Source organism: Xiphophorus couchianus, chromosome 1 (assembly GCF_001444195.1).
Source record: "Xiphophorus couchianus chromosome 1, X_couchianus-1.0, whole genome shotgun sequence".
In the NCBI taxonomy this organism is placed as follows: Eukaryota; Metazoa; Chordata; class Actinopteri; order Cyprinodontiformes; family Poeciliidae; genus Xiphophorus; species Xiphophorus couchianus.
The window spans coordinates 5,644,586-5,666,076 of record NC_040228.1 but is presented as its reverse complement, the minus strand read 5'-3'; the positions used below and the strand labels follow the sequence as shown (position 1 = coordinate 5,666,076).

The 21,491-nt window shown below is 39.0% G+C and overlaps 1 protein-coding gene across 1 annotated transcript; it reads left to right on the top strand.

Moving 5' to 3' along the window:
• Positions 1 to 842: 842 nt before the first annotated feature.
• rtel1 (regulator of telomere elongation helicase 1) lies at positions 843 to 20,834 on the top strand. Its single transcript, XM_028012745.1, has 33 exons — positions 843 to 1,103; positions 1,591 to 1,789; positions 2,602 to 2,695; positions 3,702 to 3,783; positions 4,463 to 4,523; positions 5,197 to 5,272; positions 5,352 to 5,436; positions 5,744 to 5,809; positions 6,086 to 6,242; positions 6,443 to 6,481; positions 6,567 to 6,642; positions 8,540 to 8,637; positions 8,793 to 8,848; positions 9,484 to 9,555; positions 9,944 to 10,025; positions 10,680 to 10,812; positions 11,129 to 11,242; positions 11,991 to 12,031; positions 12,419 to 12,504; positions 13,114 to 13,191; positions 13,520 to 13,597; positions 14,276 to 14,422; positions 14,503 to 14,618; positions 15,565 to 15,688; positions 15,869 to 16,028; positions 16,607 to 16,761; positions 16,844 to 16,939; positions 17,231 to 17,441; positions 17,517 to 17,651; positions 18,939 to 19,055; positions 20,026 to 20,214; positions 20,302 to 20,415; positions 20,589 to 20,834. The coding sequence occupies exons 1-33, from the start codon at positions 1,002 to 1,004 to the stop codon at positions 20,645 to 20,647; spliced, it is 3,498 nt and encodes a 1,165-aa protein (XP_027868546.1). The 5' UTR covers positions 843 to 1,001; the 3' UTR covers positions 20,648 to 20,834.
• Positions 20,835 to 21,491: the final 657 nt, after the last annotated feature.

The following is a 21,491-nucleotide window of genomic DNA, read 5'->3' as shown; positions in this document are numbered from 1 at the left end:
GCCAGTTTCAAATTATGGTAGGGAAAAGGATTAGTGTTGGAGTCTCGGTGTATACAGGAGCAATGCTTGCTTTATTTTTAGCAGTTCAATGGGTGAAGGAGGTAAGACCATTAAAATCAATAATTTGCTTGGATTCTAGTTCTTCATTAGCCAGTTTACAACATAGTCAGTCAGGCAGTAGACCAGATATATTAATTGAAATGCAACAAATAATTTATACAATCAATATGATGGGGCTAAAAGTAAATTTCATATGGGTTTCAGCACATCACAGGATTAAGGGGATGGCTAAGGAGAGTACCAATTGATATTAATGTTAGTATTAGTATGACAGAAATAAATTGTATAATGAAACAAAAAATGAAAGAGAGGTGGCAAAAGTTATGGGTAGAAGAAAGGAAAGGACTTTTTGGATTTTATAAAATCCAAAAGAGAATTGGACAAATGAGAAGAACAGAAAGAAACAGGAGAGAAGAGATCATTATTTCACAACTTACACAGGACTGAATAGCTCATTATTTTTGATAGGGAAATGTGACAGGGAAAATGTGATTGTGGGGAACATACAATAGAACAGGTTATTTTGGTGTGAATTACCAGATTCAGAGAAACAAGTTAATTAGGAATCTTAGCAATATGAAAATGAAATTTGACATTGTTGATTTATTGCAAAAGGATTCAGGAAGCAGAGGATATCAGGCAATATTTGATTTTTTTTGAAACAGTGTAAGTTGATATAGTTGTTTTTTATGTCATGTAATTCACACTCCTTACCTGTTGGTGGCGGTAACGCTCACCTAAAACACCTGGCCGTTTAATGCCAACCGCCAGTAAATTTCAAGAAGAAGAAAAAAAAAGAAGAAGAAGAAGAAGCTGGCGCGAAGCTAATGAATTTTCCATCAGTGACAACAAAGTTTCTCTGTAATGTGTTTCTTTGTGTTGAACATAGCAGGCGTTTACAGGCCGTCTGAACTGTAGTTAGTCCGGCTGGGGAGACAGAGATGCCTTCACTGAATCTGAGAGGAGTGACAGTAAATTTCCCCTTCACTCCGTACGAGTGTCAGAAAGACTACATGAGCAAAGTGTTGCAATGTTTGCAGGAGGTAAGTTCCCATGGAAACACGAGAGCTTTCTAGAAACGTCCACACCTGTTACATCTGCTGTGTAGCAAGCAATAAGTGCTTTTTATACTTTGAGGAGGAATGAATGGGGAACCTTTGGTTAAAACATGTTTATTTTTCCTTCAGAGGGTAGAGAATCCAGAAATATTACTCAAGTAACAGTGATACTTCATAATAAAATGACTCAAGTAAAAGTACAAAGTAGAGCATAGTATAAATACTCCTAAAAGTAAATGTTTTCTTGTCATTTGTCACAAAAGCCGCGGCTTTTGACACTGAATCCGTGGTAGAAATTGTGTCACCTGCCACTAAAGTCAGAAGCTGATGCTACTAAGCTGTGGCAGCTGACAGTATAGCTGACACTGCCACGATTTGAGCTCGTCCCTACTGTCCTCGGTCTATTAGGAGTTGATGTACAATAAAGAAAATAAATTCTGTAAAAGGTGTGTGTCTGGTTTCTTGTTCCCAGAAAGCTAATGGGGTTCTGGAGAGTCCTACAGGAACTGGCAAAACTCTGTGTCTGCTGTGTGCCACTCTTGCATGGAGGGAGCACTTCAGGGACTCCATCTCTGCTCGCAGGCTGGCAGACAAGCTGAAAGGACAGGAGTTGTTCCCAAACACACCTCTGGCTTCCTGGGGGACAGCTGCTACTGACGGGGACAAGCCAAGTATGTTACTTTGTTTTCTCTGTGTCTTCATCACAGAAGACGTCCCTGCATGTTTGAACCATAGTTGGTATTTTCTACGGACAGGTACTGACCAGCAAGGGGTTCTTACAGGATGATCATCTTGAGCAAAAACTATCCAAGATTTCATGTTAAGACAGTCGTCCTGTTATAACATCAGCTACAGCATTTGTTTATGATACAGATAGATATCTTTGGATGCCAGACTTGTTGTAATTCCATGTTATTTCATGTTATGTTTTTATTATCTCTTGTTTTATACTTTCTGTTGTACTGCACCTCATGTATACTATTGTTGTTCACTGTGATTCCATATATTGAGTTGTCCTCTATAACTTGGTAGTGGTAAACCGCCTGCATATACATTTTCTCAAATACCATCAAGAATAATGATCAAATATTGGAATAAAAACTAGAATTATTTAATGTTCCAGTTATTATTAGTCAGAGACAGTTATAAACTGGTGATGTTTCAGCCTCCTCAGCCTGGGTTTAAAGAAACTCTTAAGTACAAGCAGCTTTGCAATTTTCTGGAAGGTTTTTCCAGATTAGAGGAGCATTAAAAACTGGTCCAGAGGAAAACCCAGGATATGCTGGAGGTTCAATGTTGGCACTGTGGCCCCAGTGGCTGGAGAGAGGGAAGTCTGGACTTCTACAACCTGACCCCGGATTAAGATGAAGATAATGGATTGATGGAGTTGATCATCCTGTTAGAAACTTCAGAGAGAAGCAACAACTAAGTTGATGCAACTTCATCACTTGACTGTGGTTCTTCTGATCTTTCTATCCTTCAGCCTACTACACTGATATTCCCAAGATCATCTACGCTTCCAGGACTCATTCACAGCTTGCACAGGTTATCAATGAGTTAAAGAATACGTCATACAGGTAAATGATCTTATTGATAATCTTTGTACAGTGTCATTGGGTTTGCATAACGGAAATTATCGTATGTAGCGAGAGTTGAAAATATTTTTTAAAGATTTTACAGATATGAGACAGGTAAGCATTTGCTGTATTAACTTGTACAAAATACAAGTTGGTAGTTTTTATTCAGTCAGTTGTTTAAGTCATTGTTGCTGATTGATATACATTTACATTTGCTGAGAAATTGTGTTTATGTAAGAATACATTCTCATCATTACACTGTTGTAAATATTACATGGGCCAGATTATCTGAGATGGGCCGCCACCCATGACATTCTGGAACTAGTAGAAGATCATTTATATTTACTCTCTGAAGACATGATTGACACGTTGTTCTGTCTCCTTCTTTTTCCATTCATGTTCTACTTTACTCTCTTCCTATTCTAACCGATAACAGTTTCTATATGTTATTCTTTCTTTAGAAAACTAAGATAAGATAAAAGATCTTAATCAATTTGATGAAGGCATCTCAAATTTTACTAACATTTTCACATGTATCCTTTTAATTGGCTTAATTGAGGCTCTTTTGGCTTTCCATTCCTTACCCTGTTTGTTATTTATACTACTTCTTACCGTATGTTATGTGTTTAAATTTGAGCTGACTGCATGGCACAGCAATGGTAACCCCACAAACACAAAAGGTGCTTTTGAAAAACACACCCGTGTGTAATGCGCTTCTTTAGGAAACCAGTCAAATAAAGAATAAATAAATAAATATAATTTATTGGAATTTATTGTGGCAACAATAAATCTAGTTTATCAGGATAAATTATACAATAAATGCCCACCTCTAATTGCAGGCATCTATGCAGCCATGAATTCATTTGTATACCAAAGTTCTCTGGAGTCAAACGGGGAGCCTGTCTGCGTTAAAGTTGGAACTGTTGAGCTGAATTTAGTATTTAAGGTTAAAATCGGTGAACGTCAGCATCATAATTTGGATTTCTCTGTATGTCTGTTGAATTAGGCCAAAGGTGTGTGTGCTGGGGTCAAGAGAGCAGCTGTGTATCAACCAGGAAGTAATGCGTCAGGAGAGCAACCACATCAAGGTAACCTCGACTTGGGTGTTACAGTAAACACTACTAGAGACCTGTTGTCTCAAGTAGACTGAATAATTCTGCTACCAATCCAACTAACCATCAGCTAATAAATTGGGCCATATTTGCAGTCTAGTTGGAGGTTTAAAATAGGGATGAACTGATTGCAGTTTTCTGGCTGCTGAGTTCGGTTTTTGACCCATACAGATTTCTTTCGTTTGAAAAGTTGCTAAATATAACGGCAAAGATTCAAAGTTGGCAACAACGGGGGGACTGCTGATAACCACCCACACGTGCAGACATGCACGTGTGGGTGGTCTGTCAGTCAGCTCTCTCTCTTAAAACCAGAAGGTCGACTGATTTTCAGAAGGATCTAAGATTGGTGTCACAAAAATTTCCTGATCATACAAAAATTGGGAAATCGGAGCTGATTAATTGGTGCACACCTAGTCTAAAACTCCTCCAAGCCATACATCAGCCAAAACGTCCTGTTCTGCCTTCGAGTCTCTCGAGATGAATTGGAAGGCCATTGCCTTTTGCTGCTTGCTCCAAGCAGTGTAACATTATGCCATTTCATGTGATATAGCCTAAAATGAATGAGCACATTCATGTTTGTGCTCAAAATGAATCCTTGTACTAAGCTAGTTTGTACATATCTGGAGATAATTATTTTAAATCTTCTGTTATCCAGGTTCATATGTGCAGAGGAAAGGTGTCCACCAGGTCATGTCAGTACTACAACAATGTTGACGGTAATGATCAGTTTTTACCAGGGAAGTGACCTTAACTGAGCAAAAACAAGAGGAATGCTTTTATGCTAGTAGGAGTCTAGTGTTGGTTATGAATATGTGAAATAATTGCTTTGGGCAATTATTACTGAAGCTAGTAATTCAGATCAAAATTAAATCTGAATTTAAGAAAATAGTCAAATATTTCAGTCTCAGTTATTATTTATGCATCCCTTCCTGATAGGGTTTAGGTTTTAAACTAATAGGTGAAGGCATAAGTCGCAGCACTGGCCAATTAGCTCTGAATTAATAAACATTAATTTAGAGTTATCGACAGATTTGGCACATATTACAAATACACACAAAATAAAATACAGAATTTTATTATCAGAAAGTTGTGCTTTATTCATTTTGACTGAAGTAGAAATCAATAATGTTTTTTTGGAGTGTTGATTCTTAATCTATCAATTACTGCAGCTATCAAGAATTTAATAATTAGGAATTCCACAAAGGCTTCTTAAATGAACTCAAAGAATCCCATATTTTGGTGTTTAAACAATCTCTTTTAAGTTAACATTAATTGTTTACAAGCATTAGAGGTTCATTAATTAGATATTCCAAGATATGCAGTGTATCTTTACAATAAGATTAGCAGTTGTCTAAATTATGATTTTTCCTTTTAATTGTCTTCCTTTAGAGAAGAGCACAGACAGAGACTTGGTTAACTCTATCCTTGATGTGGAGGACTTGGTCAAATTTGGCAACAAACAAAAGTAACCCTACTACCTCTCTGTCTGTTTATTTACTTGAACAATGGCTAAAGATCACATGTGATCTGCTGTATCTCTCCAGGGTCTGTCCGTACTACCTCAGTCGTTCTCTAAAGCAGCAAGCTGATGTCATTTTCATGCCATACAACTATCTGCTGGATCCAAAAGTGAGCTAAGTCATGGATGGATGGCTTTGTCTTCGTCTGTGTTGATTTTCATTTCTCTTTATATAATCAAACACTTTAAATTAAGAAAAGGAGTCATGATTGCAAAAGAAATAAGTCATATCTTCCTAACGCGGTTGTTCTGACTGATAAAGCTCCTTGTTTTGGCATAAAAGGGTCTTTGTTCCTTTGGTGAGGTGTCTGTGCTCCTGAAGAACCCGTTATGTTCTGATGATTCATAGGTCACAGGTGTGTCTTAAGAAAACCAATTTTCTCTGAAGAAGTTGTAATGTTGTCCTTTTCTCCACAGAGCCGCAGGGCTCACAATATTGAGCTGAATGGAGCCGTGGTGATTTTTGACGAAGCTCACAATGTGGTAAGAGCTATTCCCTGTACTCTAAAAATATTGATTGTCTAAATCGGCAGCATGCCTGCATGTCACTTATTGTGTGACCAAACAAAGAATTTGGCATCAGCTTCAAACACTCGCTGTCCAGACAGTAGAAAGAAAATTATACATGATACAAAACATATTTTACAAATAAAAAACTGAAAAGTGCGGTGTGCAAAAGTATTAATCACCCCTGAGTCAATACTTTGTGGAGCCACCTTGTTTTGACGATTTTATATGAAGCCTTTCTGTCCTCTGCAGGAGAAGACGTGTGAAGAATCAACATCCTTTGACCTGACTCCATACGATATCGCTTCTGCCATCGCTGCTGTGGACCGGCTGCTGGTGGAGCAGGCTAGAGAAGTCAGCCAAGGAGGCTCTGTTACAGAAGACCACAATGTAGAGTCCCTGAGCTCAGGTCAAGTTTCTTGAATAACTAATTCATGAATAATTGACTCCTAGAAAGCAAGTGAATTAACCCTTTTCTTTGTAATGCAATGCTATCAAAGTCTTGAAGTCATAAATTGGAGTCATTTGTGTTGAGAATTTATGAAAACATATACTGCAGATTTGTACCAGGAAAACAAGTAACTTTGTTTCATCTCTGTATTTTTTCAGGTTCAAAAATAGATATAAATACAATCGCTAAAATCAAAAGTAAGTATAATTTATGAGCAACATTTTCCTAGCGGTATCTCTGGTTGTATTTGAAGTTCATGACATGTTCTGTCTTCTTTGACAGAAATACTGCTGGATTTGGAAGCTGCCATTGATTCGTATGAAGTTCCAAGTGACAAAGGCATCACAAAACCAGGAATGTGGGTGATTTTAACAGTTTGTGAAATTATCTTTTACAAATACAAATCTTTTGTACATACAGACATTTTTATTTTTCGATGCACAAAAATAACATTTTCAACCCTTTGTTTTACAAGTTTACAAAACTCAAGTCGCAGCTGAGTTTATAAATACAACATACTGTATATATGACTGAAATTGTGCCCACAGTGCTGCAGCATACAGTCAGAGCAGAGAAGAGACTTACTGTATTTCACTCTGTGTCCACTTCACTTATAAAGCACACATTTGCCAAACTTTTTAGCGCAATTGATCAGTGGTTTGCACAGCCACGCTCACTGTTCCAAGTCCACACTCGCTACTAGACTGTGTGTCAGAGTGAGATGGTTTTAGACCTGAATGTGGGGCTGTGATGTAGTTGTACCAAGCTGTGCCACTGCAACCAATAGGAAAATTCAACTACTTAGGCAACGTTTGACTGAAAGCACGAATGAGACGGTTTAAGGCAAAAGAATGCAGAACTAGACAAATTTATATTAGAATGTCAACAATTGCACATATAACATAAAGATATTACTACCCTAAATAATAACCAGATAGTTTATCAGCAAAAAAATTGAGTTGGGTGTTAATTAAATGTCCCTTAAATGTTCACTATTATGCTTCCTTGAACAAGCTAGGATAGGTCTGTCGGCTATGCAAAACATGTTAAGTACATTTAATACACAAAATCATTCTTGGATATCGAGATTTCACCCAATCAGTTCTGCCTATTTTGAGCTCATTGAGGAATGTGTTGTTGTAGCGTTAACTCAGTGTTTACATTAGCACCTCAGACACGTGAAAATGGCTACCAGCAGACACACAGTGGTACAACCCGTTCATCTTTGACCCCGAAGCAGAAGAAGTGCAGCCTCCTGAACAACCTTCAAACCACAACCACTGAAGGATTAAACACTGGGGCTCTGAAACACATTTATATTGTTATTAATTCAAACTCAAGATTCTGCTTTGCTTCAGGTCAGTGTGCCATGATGTGAAGTAGAGCAGCTGACATCAGCACCATAATTCAGCAGAAAGACCCTTCTTTGCTTTGTTTGCTTTTTTAATGTGAAAACATGGCAGACACTAGAACATTATCAAATTCTAAATGTAAGCTTACTATCACTTTCAGTCCCGACAGTAAATGATGCCTTACCCACAATATATCTTTCCTCATTAAAAGTTTGCATCTTTGTCTGTTTGTGCAGCCAACCGTGCAGCATCCTATGATCATTTTTAAAGTGAAATCAACAAAATAAAAGTCACATTAGGCCACCAGATGTCTGTTTTCTGACAGGCTACACATGAGCTCATAGGTTGTTTTGACGTCCGTCATGGCGGAGGGGTACAATTCTGAACAGCGTGACTTCATGTGCAAAAGGTCAATTACCAAAAAATGGCTGGGATTTTTTGTTTTGTTTTTTGCTCTTACACTGTTTTTAGAAGCAGAGACACCAAAAAGGAAGGACAGAAACAAAGTAAAGCAGTGGCCCTTTAAAAAACTTTTATTAACATAATTTCGAATTTTGGCAGATACCAATTTCTAATAATTTTTTGTCTGAAAAGTCCCTAATTATAGCGACAAAGTCACTAAGTATGAAACAGTGGGGTGACTATTATTAATCCCATAGGTGCAGACGTGACCTGGTGGGTGGGTCTGTCTGTCAGCCTTCTCTCACGGCAGAGCAGAGGGAGACAGTGGCTGATTTTCAGACCTCTGTGGAGGAAGATAAGATTGGTGTCACATGTTGGCATTGGCCGATTGCCAGTCTCCCAAAATTAAGGAAATATGGGATGATTTATTGTCCAGCCAATTTGTCAGTGTGTTGGGCTGATCCTAGACAGACATGACATGTCCCCTTCTTTCTGTATCAGCTTCATCTATGAGCTGCTGGAGAGAGCCCATCTGACCTATAGGACCAAGACAGAGATCCATGACGCTTTGGAGCAGATCATTGGAAGCTTGGCTGGACGTCAGTATGACAGCGTCTCTTCCTATTGCCGCTTTGTATATTATACGTTTTCTACTCCTTTTCATAGGCTCTAATGTAATAATTGTGTTACAGTAATGTTATGCATGCGCAGATTTTTTTCTCTAACCAATCGTTTACATAATGTTTTTCACCAGTGCCAGGAATTTTCCTCAGTACAGCTGGACTGCAGAAGCTGGTTGATATGATACAGGTGAGCTACAGGATGAAGTTTGAGGAAACCACTCTCGAGATGTCCAGACAAATATGTGGGAATGTAGGAATTGACCTGATTTAGCTATTTTGACTTGGAGGATCCAATGTGTGTTAACAACTCAGAAAACGTTGTGATTATATTTCCATCTTTAGGATGTAGTTTGTGTTTCTACATTTCATCCAGTTACATCAGTGGAATATAAAACCATTTGTTGGATGAAAACTAGTAGCTCTTTTAAGAGGATGTCAGGAAACTCTTTTTTTTTTTAAGCAGAGAAAAATCCTATAAAATCAGACTTTCTTTATATACCAGAAGGTTCACCCACTCAGTTCCACTGATTGATTCTGTGTAGCATTTGATTGACATGCTGTTTTTAAAGGTCTGTGCTTCTTCCTTACCAGATTGGTGATATTTCTGAATTTCACTTATTAATAAAGGATGATCATTTTGAGTTTAAATCTTCTGTTATTTTACAGTAAAATCTTAAGATATCTTAAGATTTGCCACATATGCTGGCAAAATTGGCTTTAGATGGCTAAAGCAAAATTAGCTTTAGCCATCTAAAGCTAATTTATTCTTCCGGAGTCTGTTGCGGTGGAACAGTAACTTCTTCTTGTGTTCTGGTCTGTTAGTTGGTGTTCTGTGGGGAGGCATCGGATAAGGACAAACAGAAGCAGATGGAGTTCAACACAGCCCATTTTAAGGTCTGTTCAGTTAATAATAATAATAATAATAATAATAATAGATTGTTTTTATAGTGCCCTTTATATCAAATTGAGATCTCAAAGAGTACATTCACCCGCTGACGATGGGAAGCTACTGGATTGTAGCTACAGCTGCCCTGGGCAGTCTGGCAGAAGTGAAGCTGCCATTTTGCTCTATCAGCCCTTCTGACCAAGTTGTTTGTGGCAAGGACACAAACAACAAGTGGGAGCATGGATTGAACCAGCTACCCACCGATTGCAGGGAGAACTCCTACCGCTGTCACCCCCTTTTTTGTTCCAGAAAAAAAAAACAATAATAACATTTTACCTACTGCCTGCTGATCTTGCTTGCACGCTAACTTAAGGTGTGATGGTCTGCTTGGTTCAGGTTCACATCCATCTTGACAACAGCTACCAGAGAAAAAGACAGACCCCTGATTTGTGGTCTGCTCCTTCTTCAAAGAAACAAGGTATGGATCTCTGGTAACATAGTTATTTATTTAAAACAATTACCTTTAGCTCATGGCTTTTATTCTGTAACGTTACGTCCTTAGGGAAAAAAAGGGATGATGGAATATGCATTTTCCAAACTGTGGTAGGTTCTTCAGCAGCTGGTTTCTGTATTGCTTTTATTATTAGTTATTATTAGTTAGAAAATGGTTTTGAGTGCAGAAGCTCTTTGTAAAATTATCAATACAATAAACAAATGGAGAACAAATGAAACACAAATAGGATGTGACTTATTTTTCAGGTGCATAAATATAAACTGATTACCAGATTTTCATCTGACGTAATGATTAGTGTTTCTCTATAAGTTCAGCTCATCTTATAGATGGCTGTTAATTTCCTATGCAAATGAGACGACATAAGACTGGAAATGAACAAGGAAGCTACCAAAGAACAACCTGAGAACCACCGATGAAGATCACTTTAAAGGATTACAAAAACATGTGTTGTCACTGAAGACTTAAGTTTCTTCAGATTGCTATTATTCTGATCTGTGAGTAAATTGATCAGTCTGCTCTCTCTCAAGGCAGAGAGAGGGGCTTGTTCATCCAACAGTGAACTCATCCAACAGTTGGATGAGTTAAAATGTGTGATCTGCTTCTGTGTGTGTGTTGTAGGCAACGTCCTGAGTTACTGGTGCTTCTCCCCTGGCTTCAGCATGCAGGACCTGGTGAATCAAGACATTCGCTGTGTTATTCTGACCAGTGGCACCCTCTCTCCCCTGACCTCTTTCACCTCTGAGATGAGGATGTAAGACTCCTCTAAACAATTTATAATAAGAAATGACGAGAATAAAACAAAGATTGTTTTAGGCCTGGTTGATATTTGGCCCATGCCTGGACAAATTAACTAAATCATTCACTTTTTGTTTTCTTAGCTGATTATAGAACTGATGGTTTTTATTTGTTTGTTTTTTAAAATTGTTCAATTATTAAGTTCATAAAAACAGCCTTTATTCTATGTTTTCTTATTCTAACCTTGTGTATTTGAACAGCTTGTGATGGATTGTGTTGTCAGTATTTCGAACCCGTGTTTTGCTATGATTCGATTCTTTTATTTGTTCCAGAAAATTTCCGGTGCTTCTCGAAAATGGCCATGTGATCGATCGAGACCAGATCTTTGTGAGCGTTATTGATCGAGGTCCAGATGGAGTTCACCTGAGTTCAGCATTCGATCGAAGGTAAATGTTCTCAGCATGAGGAGAACTTATTGGAATCGTGGTGTCGGTCTTTCTCAATTTTTCCCACAGATGTTAAATTGTTTTGGACGAAGCCTTCCAAACATCGGCTAAATGAAGGACTTCATCTAATCTAGATTCATTAAAAATAGAAATGCTCCAATCAGAAGCTGTGGTTAGAACGTAGACATTAGATTGTCACTGTGTGAGTGACTGTCTCTCTCTCCCCTGCTCTGTTACTTATTTTTTTTATTTTTTGTTTCGTCAGCTTTGATCAATAATGGGATGTGAGTCACCTTCTCTTTGAAAATAACTGCTCTGTCTTGTCAAGTAAATAAACTTGGGCCAAAGTCAAGATTTGTATTTTTTTTTTTTGGTTGGTTGCTTGGTTGGTTGCTTTTTAGTCACTGGAGTTTACGATCCTACTTTCCATAAAGTTAAAATGAAAGACAATACAATGCTAGTAATAGAAAAATGTTTTGTTGTATTCAACATTTCCCATTTTGCCAATCTGTATCAGCTGCTTGTGCTGCATGTTGAACACATACAGGGACAAAAAAACCTAAAATACAAAAACTAGAAAATTATACAGACGATCTCTATTTAAGTTGATACACTATATGAATTCACAAAAATACAGATACAAAGTTCTACATCCAAATATGTGTATTCATTTATATGTAAATGTATTGTTTGACAGCTGTGATGGCACCTGTGCAGCAGCTGTGTTGATGTGTCTTTTCTTTGCTAGGTTTAATCCTGATAACATGACTTCTTTAGGAAACACTGTAGGTAAGATCCAACTTCTTTATTTTTTCTGGTTTTTGTTTGTTTTGTTTTTTTTTTACTTTCTTTTTCATTCTTTTCCATATTGCTGAAAATAAAGACACAATCAACACTCTTTAGCCACAATACAATCAGCCCTAGATCAATGTGTAACAGGAAATTCTCAGAGCAAACAAAAAAGTTAACAAATCTTTTACGATGTCTCCAGTTGTAGTTGTTTGCTAACTGCAGCTATTGGTAGATGAATACTCAATTGAATTTAAATCAGTTGTGATAGTTGATATTATCCAATCACAAGCTGTCAGGTTTTGGAAATAATGAACATTTTCTGTTCCCATATCATTTCATTTTGAAGCTCCTTCTGGTTTCTTGATGTTTGTGTTTTCTCCTCAGCCAACCTTAGCCGGGTGGTTCCTCATGGCCTCTTGGTGTTTTTTCCTTCCTTCCCTTTGATGGAGAAAACTCTGGAGTTTTGGAGGGTGAGTCCAAAGTCTCCATGATAACTTTGTGGAAAACATCTATGCAGTTCAAGGAAATCCCCCCTGCCCCTCCTCCTCTTGTTTTCTTGTCTTATTTTCTATGAATTAAAAGTTTTGATTTGCTGGACAGAATTTTTACATTTCTGAAAGTAAAGAGCAATACACACTGGGCGCATCAGACATGTGTCAGAGCATATGTTGCGACTGTTTTCTATCAACCAACCCACACCAGGATCATCTGATCAGCTGTCAGTGCTGTAAGGACCCGGCGTTCCTTTTCAAATTGGTTCCAGTCAGAAACAGTAGCTCTGCTTCTGACTGGAAAACTTGCTATCACCAACAATAAAGTCTTAAAAACTGCAAACATTTTAAATATACTTAAGTAAACAAGCAATGCTAAGCCTGGTGGGGGAACAAGTGAGGCCTGGTGGCCCACCAGGCTTGTAAAACACTGGGGGAAGCCCTGAACCCCCTTCGCTGATGTTCAGCATGATGCATCCTGTGTGTGTAAAGGTGCCATGCTAGCTGGTGAGGCACCATGTTGCTGCTCGCCTTAAAGCTACTGTACGTGTCAAAGCATTTTGCTCTGAGTTTGGTTTTTCTCTCCAGGCCAACGGACACACGGATCGCATCGAGAACATGAAGCCCATGTTTGTTGAACCCAAAGGGAAGGGAACCTTTAACGAGGTGAGCTAGTTTTCATTAAATGGAACAACTGGAAAGACAGAGGAATGAAGAGCAAAAGGGGAAAAAATCAGGAATTATTTCTTCTTACAGAGTAAATAGCCTTTTTAAATAACAATATTAAATATATATTTAACACATTATTTTGATTGTTGTTTGTTGTCAAATCAAATTTTTGTCAAAGTGCATCCATCTTCTTTGCATATTTTTTTTGTGGATTTCTTGCTCTTCAATAATTAACGTTAAGAACCTGCATATTCAGGGTCTCAGGGATCGTAGTAGTTGGATTGGATTTCTTTGCTGACCTGATCCTGATTGTGTGTGTTTAAAGGTTATTGATGGGTATTACAACAAAGTGAATGATCCAGTGTCTAAAGGAGGAAGCTTCTTTGCCGTCTGCCGTGGGAAGGTAAGCTCGTAACAACACAATAGCAGCACATCGTCTTCATCATGGTTTTCCTCCAACACTTCATGGATGACAGAAGAAATATGCAGCTGACTGTTGACTCGGTACACCAGACCCTGATGGTGTGCTGAGAATAATCTTAATGATGAGAATGATTCTTACAGCTTTCTGTGTTTTGATGATGCATCAAGGTTTCTGTTAAATGTTTTAGTTTTAAGAGTTCTGAACTTTTCTGAAGCGAAACAAGTGAATGGAAGAAGCTGAAAGTATCACTTCTCTACATGTTACGCTTGTAGATGTGTGATTCAGTTGAAATCAGAACTTGTAAAGTTATGTTCACAAGATGTTTAATCTTTGCCATCGTAGTTGTGGGAAGTACTCCTGAGAAATCCATGCTGGAGGTTTTATTGACCAGAAGCAGCTGATGGTTACTGGGAGCCCGAGCGGCATGCGGCTCGCGTGGTTTCTGAAGCAAACACCCGCGTGTGAGAGGGCCATGGAGAAATGGAACTAGGCAGAAATATTCCTGACTTCTGCAGGGATTTCACTGCTCCTCAACCAACCTTTCAGCAAAAAACCCTTTAACAAACTCCCCAAATTTAACCCGCAGTAAATGGGATCATCACTGTGTGAATGACTGACTGTCTCACAGCAGCTCCGTTCCTGTTGTTCTTACCCTAGGCTAGTGAAGGTTTGGATTTTGCAGACACCTTTGGCCGGGGCGTCATCATCACCGGCCTGCCGTTTCCTCCCAAGTTTGACCCACGAGTCATCCTGAAGATGCAGTTTTTGGACGAAATGAGCAGAAAAAAATCTCCAGGAATGAGGGTAAGGTTAAACTGGCAGCTGAGCCCCAGGAAGGCCAGTCTGATGATGTTCAGTGTTGATATGATGCCTCTTCCTGTCAGTACCTGTCAGGTCAGGAGTGGTACAAACAGCAGGCCTTCAGAGCAGTGAACCAGGCCATCGGGAGAGTTATCCGCCACAAGGAGGACTACGGAGCCATCTTTCTCTGTGATCAAAGGTATATATCCTTGTTTTTATCCTGGTGATATGAAAAGGGCTTTATAAATTAAATGTATTACTATTAGTAGTAGTAGTAGTAGTAGTAATAGCATTATTTTTGGTTCCAAGTTTGTTCATCGTATTTTTAAGTACCTGGGGTATAATTAGGCAACTGGTGATTAGAACAGAGTCTAAGTGACAGTTTAATGATGCATTCAGCTGGTTGGCAGAAAGTGGTTCTACTGTTATTAATCCATAATCAGCTGTCATAATTTAGTTATTTTTTTATTTATCATGATGACTCACTGAGCAGTTTTCTTGCACTGTTCTTCAAGCCTCTGTTAAGTTTTTTTTTTTATTCTAAATACTTTGGAATTACATTGGAAATTAATTTACATTCAAACATACACAGTTATTGTTTTAAGATTTATTCAATATTGGTTCATCCAGGGATTTTGGGAGCAACACAAATACTAAACATTTTTGGGCCAAAAATGTTCAGTATTTGACTTTGTGAAGTAACAAGACCGGGTCGCTAAGAGAGTTGCAGACTTTTGTTCATGTTTCTTTTCGATTCAGCTGTTGCTTTTAAGAACAATTATTTCTCAGGTTCTGGATGCTGAGCAGCTGAAAGGATTTTTGCTCTTGCGCTTAAAAATTTTGAACAGTTGTTTACGATGTGATGGAGGTTCTTTACAATTAGGAGCAGCTGATTATTTAGCATCTCAAAAGCTCAATAATAATACATGAACCCTAGATATTACACTCCAAAATCACTCCTTGGTGATATGAGTCACGATGATTTCGTTTTGTGATGAATTACAATTTATTGAACTGAATTGAAAGTTTGTTGATTTTTACATTTAAACCACTCCCACAATAACTTTAACCACAACTCCTAACACTGGATATCTCTGTTTCTCTGGGGAAAATGGGAACTTACATTGTTTTTTTTTCTCCTCTAGGTTTAAAAGCTCTGATGCCAGAGCTCAGCTCCCATCCTGGGTCAAGCCGTACGTTCGCCTCTACGACAGATTTGGGAACATTGTCCGTGATGTGTCTCAGTTCTTTCGGGTTGCACAGAAAATAGTACGTTGCATTACTTTGAAGGATTTTATCAATTAAAACCGTTTTCCTGTTTATGAATTTGACCATTTTGACCTGCAAAGTCCTGATAAAATATTTCTAAGTGAGTTCAGATATGCTATGCTGTACTGCGGGTGTTTGTTGTGACTACAGCTTCAGTGTGGTTGTGTTTGAATGTTCCAGAGGCCTGTTGTGGTGAAGATGCCTGCACTAGAAAACCTTCCAACCGAATGCTCATCAAACACTCCCAGTTTTTCCTCCGGCTCTGCCTCTGAAAGTTACCACACCCAGAAAGCAAAGGCCCTGGATGCACACCTTCCCAGCCTCAAGAGAAGAAAACTGGGTCAGTATTGTATTTTAAAAATGCTTTGCCATCAATCTGTCAGCTTTCTGTTCATTATTCTATTCATCTGTCCGCCCACCCTTCAATACTTTCTATAAAGGCTGAGTTCATAGTGGAAATTTTAAACCTACAGAACTCAAGAAATATCACATCTTAAAGGAAAGGTATTCTGTGTTATTCACTGTTTTGAGCCTTGCATTATGTCCTAATCTTATTCTCTCATAAGCATACATGGAATGTTTCGTGCATGTTTGAGACATCAAAGTCAAATTTCTTTTAAGTTATGTTAGATATATACTTTTATATACTGAAGGTGACATAGTTACTTCATTATGCTACGTTCCTTGAAATAAAGCTTATGAAAACACTAACTTCTAAGGTCCAGTACCTATTTTCACCTGATCTGACCAAATTATCCTCTTCCTCTTTTTTTTTTTGTGTCTTTTAGCAAACAGGATAGTTTTCTTCTTATCCTTTCATGTGTGACATCATTAACTTAATAGGAACTGCAGACAAAGAACAAAACCTGACATATTTTATGTTAAAATAACTACTTTGTGTGGCGTGTTTGTGATCAGATGAGCAGAGCAGAGCTAACGGAGTGGCTAAGCTCTGCATCGCCTATGAGAGTGAGGTGCAGGAAAATCAGAGGAAACCAACCAACCTGCTGGACGCTTTGGAGAGAGGTGACCGGTGCTGGGAGGATGACAAGAACAATGTCGGAGAGGAGAAGGTCAGTTGCTGGTTACTTCATGATCAACATGGAGACACAATGCTGTCATTTCAAATGATTTGTGGACTTTTTGCTTCTGAAGGCCGGCCGCTTCTCCACCTTGTCCCTCCAATACGACAAGAAGATGGAGGACGAGTTGCGGGGAGGGAAGCGGAAAATCAAGCTGATTCAGGAACAGGTACACTTTACACTGATGATTAAATCCTGCTTTTTCTGACCTGAAGTGTTGAACCCAGGGTTTTCCCCAGAAAACGTGCTAAGCCCGGTGGTCGGGGCACCAAGTCTCAAAAACAAAAAAAAAATTTTATTAGAATAAAATTTGCACTTCTGTTAAATTCTAAGTAATCAAGCAGTGGATCAACCAAGGTCCAAACGAACTCAGCAGCTGCTTGTTTTATTGCTACTCTCCTAACTTAAACATGTTTGTATCAGGATCTGATCCTCTAATTTTTATACCTGGTCCCTAAAGAAAGCGAGTGTCTCTGAGGATGGGCCAGAGGAGAGTAAGGCCAGCAGGGCCAAACAGTTCCTGGCCGACATGAAGAAGTCTCTGAGCAAGGTGAGCTTCGACCACATCGTCCAGGCTCTGCAGAGCTACAAGAAGACAGACGACCTGAGCGTCCTGCTGACAGAGACGGCTGTTTTGGTTGAAGACCCCAACACTCACAGCCTGTTCCGAGGTGCGTTGTTCTGCCTCAGACTCTGAAGTCTGTAAAAGCGTGTCTGCTCTAACCACGACTGCTTCCCTGCCGTAGGGTTCTACCAGTTTGTTCGTCCACATCACAAAAAGACGTTTGATGAGAAATGTCAGGAGCTGGTGGGTCAGGGCTGTGGGTTCAAACCGGAGCACTCGCTGTCTAAGGAGAAGAAAGCTGAGATTCTGCAGACTGGTAGGAAACTGAGCCACTTCTCTTTGTGTTACTGATGGAGGCTCTAAAAAAAAAAGCCTAGACGTAAAAATAATATCATCCCTTACTGCCAAAACAGCCCGACTCTGTATCAGGAAACATGACAGCGATGAGAACAGGACAAAAAAAATCTATTTTTGCTGTTGTTAAAACTGAACATCAGGAGTATTTTCTCTAACATGTGGATGATTTATCTCCACATTTTATTGTGGTGTTGTTACAACTATCCTGTCAGTTCTGCTTTTTGTTCTGTTTCACTTTATGGAAAATTATGCTTCTGCATTCTGGAACTGTCCAGCCACAGCAGGAACTTTGGTGGGATTGCTTTGAGTTAAATGCTAACTTCCAACAAGTTCGATCCTTCAGTGTGTTTGTGTGACAAGCTCCGTGTGTGTGGTGTTCAGGTGGGCATATCAATCAAAATCAAATTTTATTTGTGTAGCACAATTCAGCATATTGACTTAGATGAAGAGTTCTTACTTTGTAGAACAGAAAATGAGATTGCTACCTTTGTAATGCTTTGTATGCAGCTTGTTTCAGCAGTCCACTGAAATCATTCTCGTGTGGTTTATCTGGAAAATATATTTTAAAAATGACTCATCTTCACAATTAAGTTTTTCCTTAATGATGATGTTTCCGTTTATGCGGCCCTTTCTGACAAAGGATGTATAACTTGAATTAAATTACACGCATCAATCTTGCAGAAAAAAAACTAAAGATTTTCTAGTTGAGGTGGTTCAGTAACTGGAATTACCACAAAAATGAGAAAACGATCAACTACCAGCATTTAAGCTGGATATTGCAAAACGCTGAATTAGACAGACTTAAGCCCCCGCTTCAGTGCTCACAATGAGATGGCTGCAGTTAAAACACAACTAGGAAGAAAACGATTTTAATTAACAAAAACTGGCGACATAAAACATAATTGTTGATTAATTGTGGTGCAATGCAGTAAGCTAACGCTTCACAACAGCGAGAAAATATTACATTTTCAACTTGCCAGAGAAACACTTCTGACCCACCAAGAACAAATTACACTCACACACTGTTGCAACTTGGGAACTGTATGTAACGTGACTTCCAGTCGTTCTGTGGAAGTCTAGGGGAGTGTCTGAAACTCTCCTTATACGGCAGTGATACAGACTAGTGCAGTGATCTCGATGGAAGGGGGAAAAAAAAGAAATGACCATTAAAAAGTACAAATTTACACTCATTTCCTAGAAACAATAAGTTTGTGAAAACTTTGATGTGTTTGTCTTCCGGCTGTAGATCACCCAGCGGTGGGAGCTGTGAGCTCCAGGTCCACATGCAGTCAGCTCGACACTCAGCAGCTCAACAGAGGAGGACCCTACCTGAGCCAGCAGGGATTAAGAGCAGCTCCATCTGGTAGGAGATCTTAAGCCAGGGCGGCAACTGCTGTGTTTGACCATTTTGCCTGTCCGACAGAGTCGTTGTAGCTCTGAAAAGCCAGTTTCTTAGCTTTCATTGTTAACGTGTTAACACATGCAATTAATCAGAAAATTTTAAGGTGTTAGTATTACATGATGCAGCTGAATCAAACTACCTACTTTGACCTAAAAGCCTCTCTCCCGCCGAGCGTTATGTAGTTCACAGCAGAACATTATGGACCTTACAGACAAGGAGCAAAGAACAACAGCGGAAGGTTAATTTTTTTACCCAACAGCAGACGGGAACAAAAATGTACATTTTTCAACTTGTTGCGTCGCTAGCCTGCATGTGCACATTTACATATATGAGCTCGAAATTTTACACGCACAGATTACGGTGATAATTTTGCTGGAGGAGGACAAGGACAAGTGCCTCATCGCACAAGTTTCGTAGGAAATGAACGGAGTGGGATATTTCTAAATGAATGCTTAAAACAAAATGACTTCCTTCAAGTCTTCCTGAATATAAAAACCTGGAAAACTGAGAATCTTCAGACATGTTTGGTTTGAAACAATAAAACATTTTTGAAAGCATGCATATAGTGATGTTTTTTGACATGAGCTATATGGGCAGTTGTTCAGGGCAGCATGAGAAAGGGGTGGGGCACCCAAAAACTGTAAAATAAAATATATCTCATCTGTCTGCTTCCCCCTGAACAAGTTTGCTACTATTTGATTGCATGTATAGTGAAGTAAGTTTCTCTTAATTCCTGTTGAGTACTGGGAGATTACATTACCTGCTTTCTGCTACAAAATAAACAAGAAACTCGTGATTAAACACAGAGCTAGTGTGATTAATCTGATTAAACCATCTAATTGACTGACAGCAGTAGTTTTTATTGAATAGTTCAGTTGGAAAATTAGCTGCAGGGTGGATGAATAAGCTCACTGAGCGTTCTTCTGGCCAGGTTCTGACCATAAGAACGAGATCCACGCTGCCTTCCTGGCCGACGTGAAGCAAGCCCTGGGACCTGAAAGGTCCGCCCAGCTCTTCCAGGCCATCCACGGCTACAAGAAGACGGACGACTACGACAGCCTGGTGGCCACCGTGGTGAGCTTATTCACAGAGAGGGATGAGAATTTCCACCTCCTCATCAGTAGGTTCTGCATGAGTCCTCCACAGATCTCCTGGCTTCTGCATGCTGGAGATTTGACTAAGGATGTGTGTGTTGTGTGTTTTCAAGGGTTCGGTGTGTTTGTTCGCCCTCACCATAAGAAGCAATACAAAGAGATGCTGGATGCTCTGATTGGTCAGCCCGTGTCGTGTCCTGCTGTGAGTGAGGAGCAGCCCTCTGCAGGTCAGGATCCATCAGTGATGTTACACGTGTTTCTCTGATCAATCTGTTTGACTTTATGTCTGGTTTTCAGTTTGTTGCAGTTCCATGTCATCACAGCTCCATACTGGAGATGACGTTTCTGTCTAATGGATGAAAGTTTTTCACCGTGCTTAGGATTCTGCTTTGTTTTTCAGCTCCTCTCTCACCACCTCTGAAGACTCAAAGCAAGATTTCCAGTTTTTTCTCCAAGTGAAAGAAAGTCTGATCCTTGAAACTGGACTTTTGTTTCAGATCAGCCTGAATAATTGTGTTGTACAGCAGCCTGGACCTGTTTTCCTCTGTGAGGAAAGCCAATGAAAGTTCAAGCTTTCCATGTTTTCTGCTTGATTAAAATGAGGAGACCATCTGTGAACTTCAGTGGACAATGCTGAAACCTGGAGTTCTTTCAGCAAATGTTTCCCAAATTGGGGTCCGCATAATTCTGGAAGTTTACATGTTGACCACATCGACGTATTTTTCTTCCCTTCAGGTTGTGTTTGGTTTTCACAAATTGTGTGTGTGCGTGTCTGTGTAGTGGACAGAACTTTGTGTCAGATCAAATCAGGTTACTCCGCCTATCGGCCAACACTTTGGTTATTTCTGGGTTTTTGACTCGCGGATTTCTACAGAAATATTACACAACAGCAGCTCAGATCCAGTAGATTTTTTTTCTTTCTAAGCTTGTCTGCTTTGAAAACATCAAGTAATTTTAAAATGATGTTTTTAATTAGTGAATTTATAACAAATCAAAGCACCTGTTTTTACAGATTATGTGGAATTACAAAGTAACCTGATGAGAGTCAAACAGAGAAAGGTTTCAGCTCTGAAACACAGGCTTCGGGAATTGCCTTTTTAATATAAATGTATATTTTTTCTGATTTGTATCAGTCATGAAAAGTTCAAATGAATTTTTTTTTATGGAATAAAAATACATGGATTTTTCTGATCATGTTTTTATTATGTTTACAACAGTTTAAATAAATTAAAAATGGGATTTTTCAGCGTGATTATGTCATTTCAATGGAACATGAGTGTCACACTCATACACAGTGGGCTGA

Excerpts from the sequence above, each read along its gene's own strand:
- rtel1 (XM_028012745.1), top strand. The coding sequence starts at position 1,002 with ATGCCTTCACTGAATCTGAGAGGAGTGACAGTAAATTTCCCCTTCACT. Across the intron at positions 1,790-2,601 it reads TACTGACGGGGACAAGCCAA|CCTACTACACTGATATTCCC; the intron begins GTATGTTACTTT and ends TCTATCCTTCAG. Across the intron at positions 9,556-9,943 it reads TCAACACAGCCCATTTTAAG|GTTCACATCCATCTTGACAA; the intron begins GTCTGTTCAGTT and ends TGCTTGGTTCAG.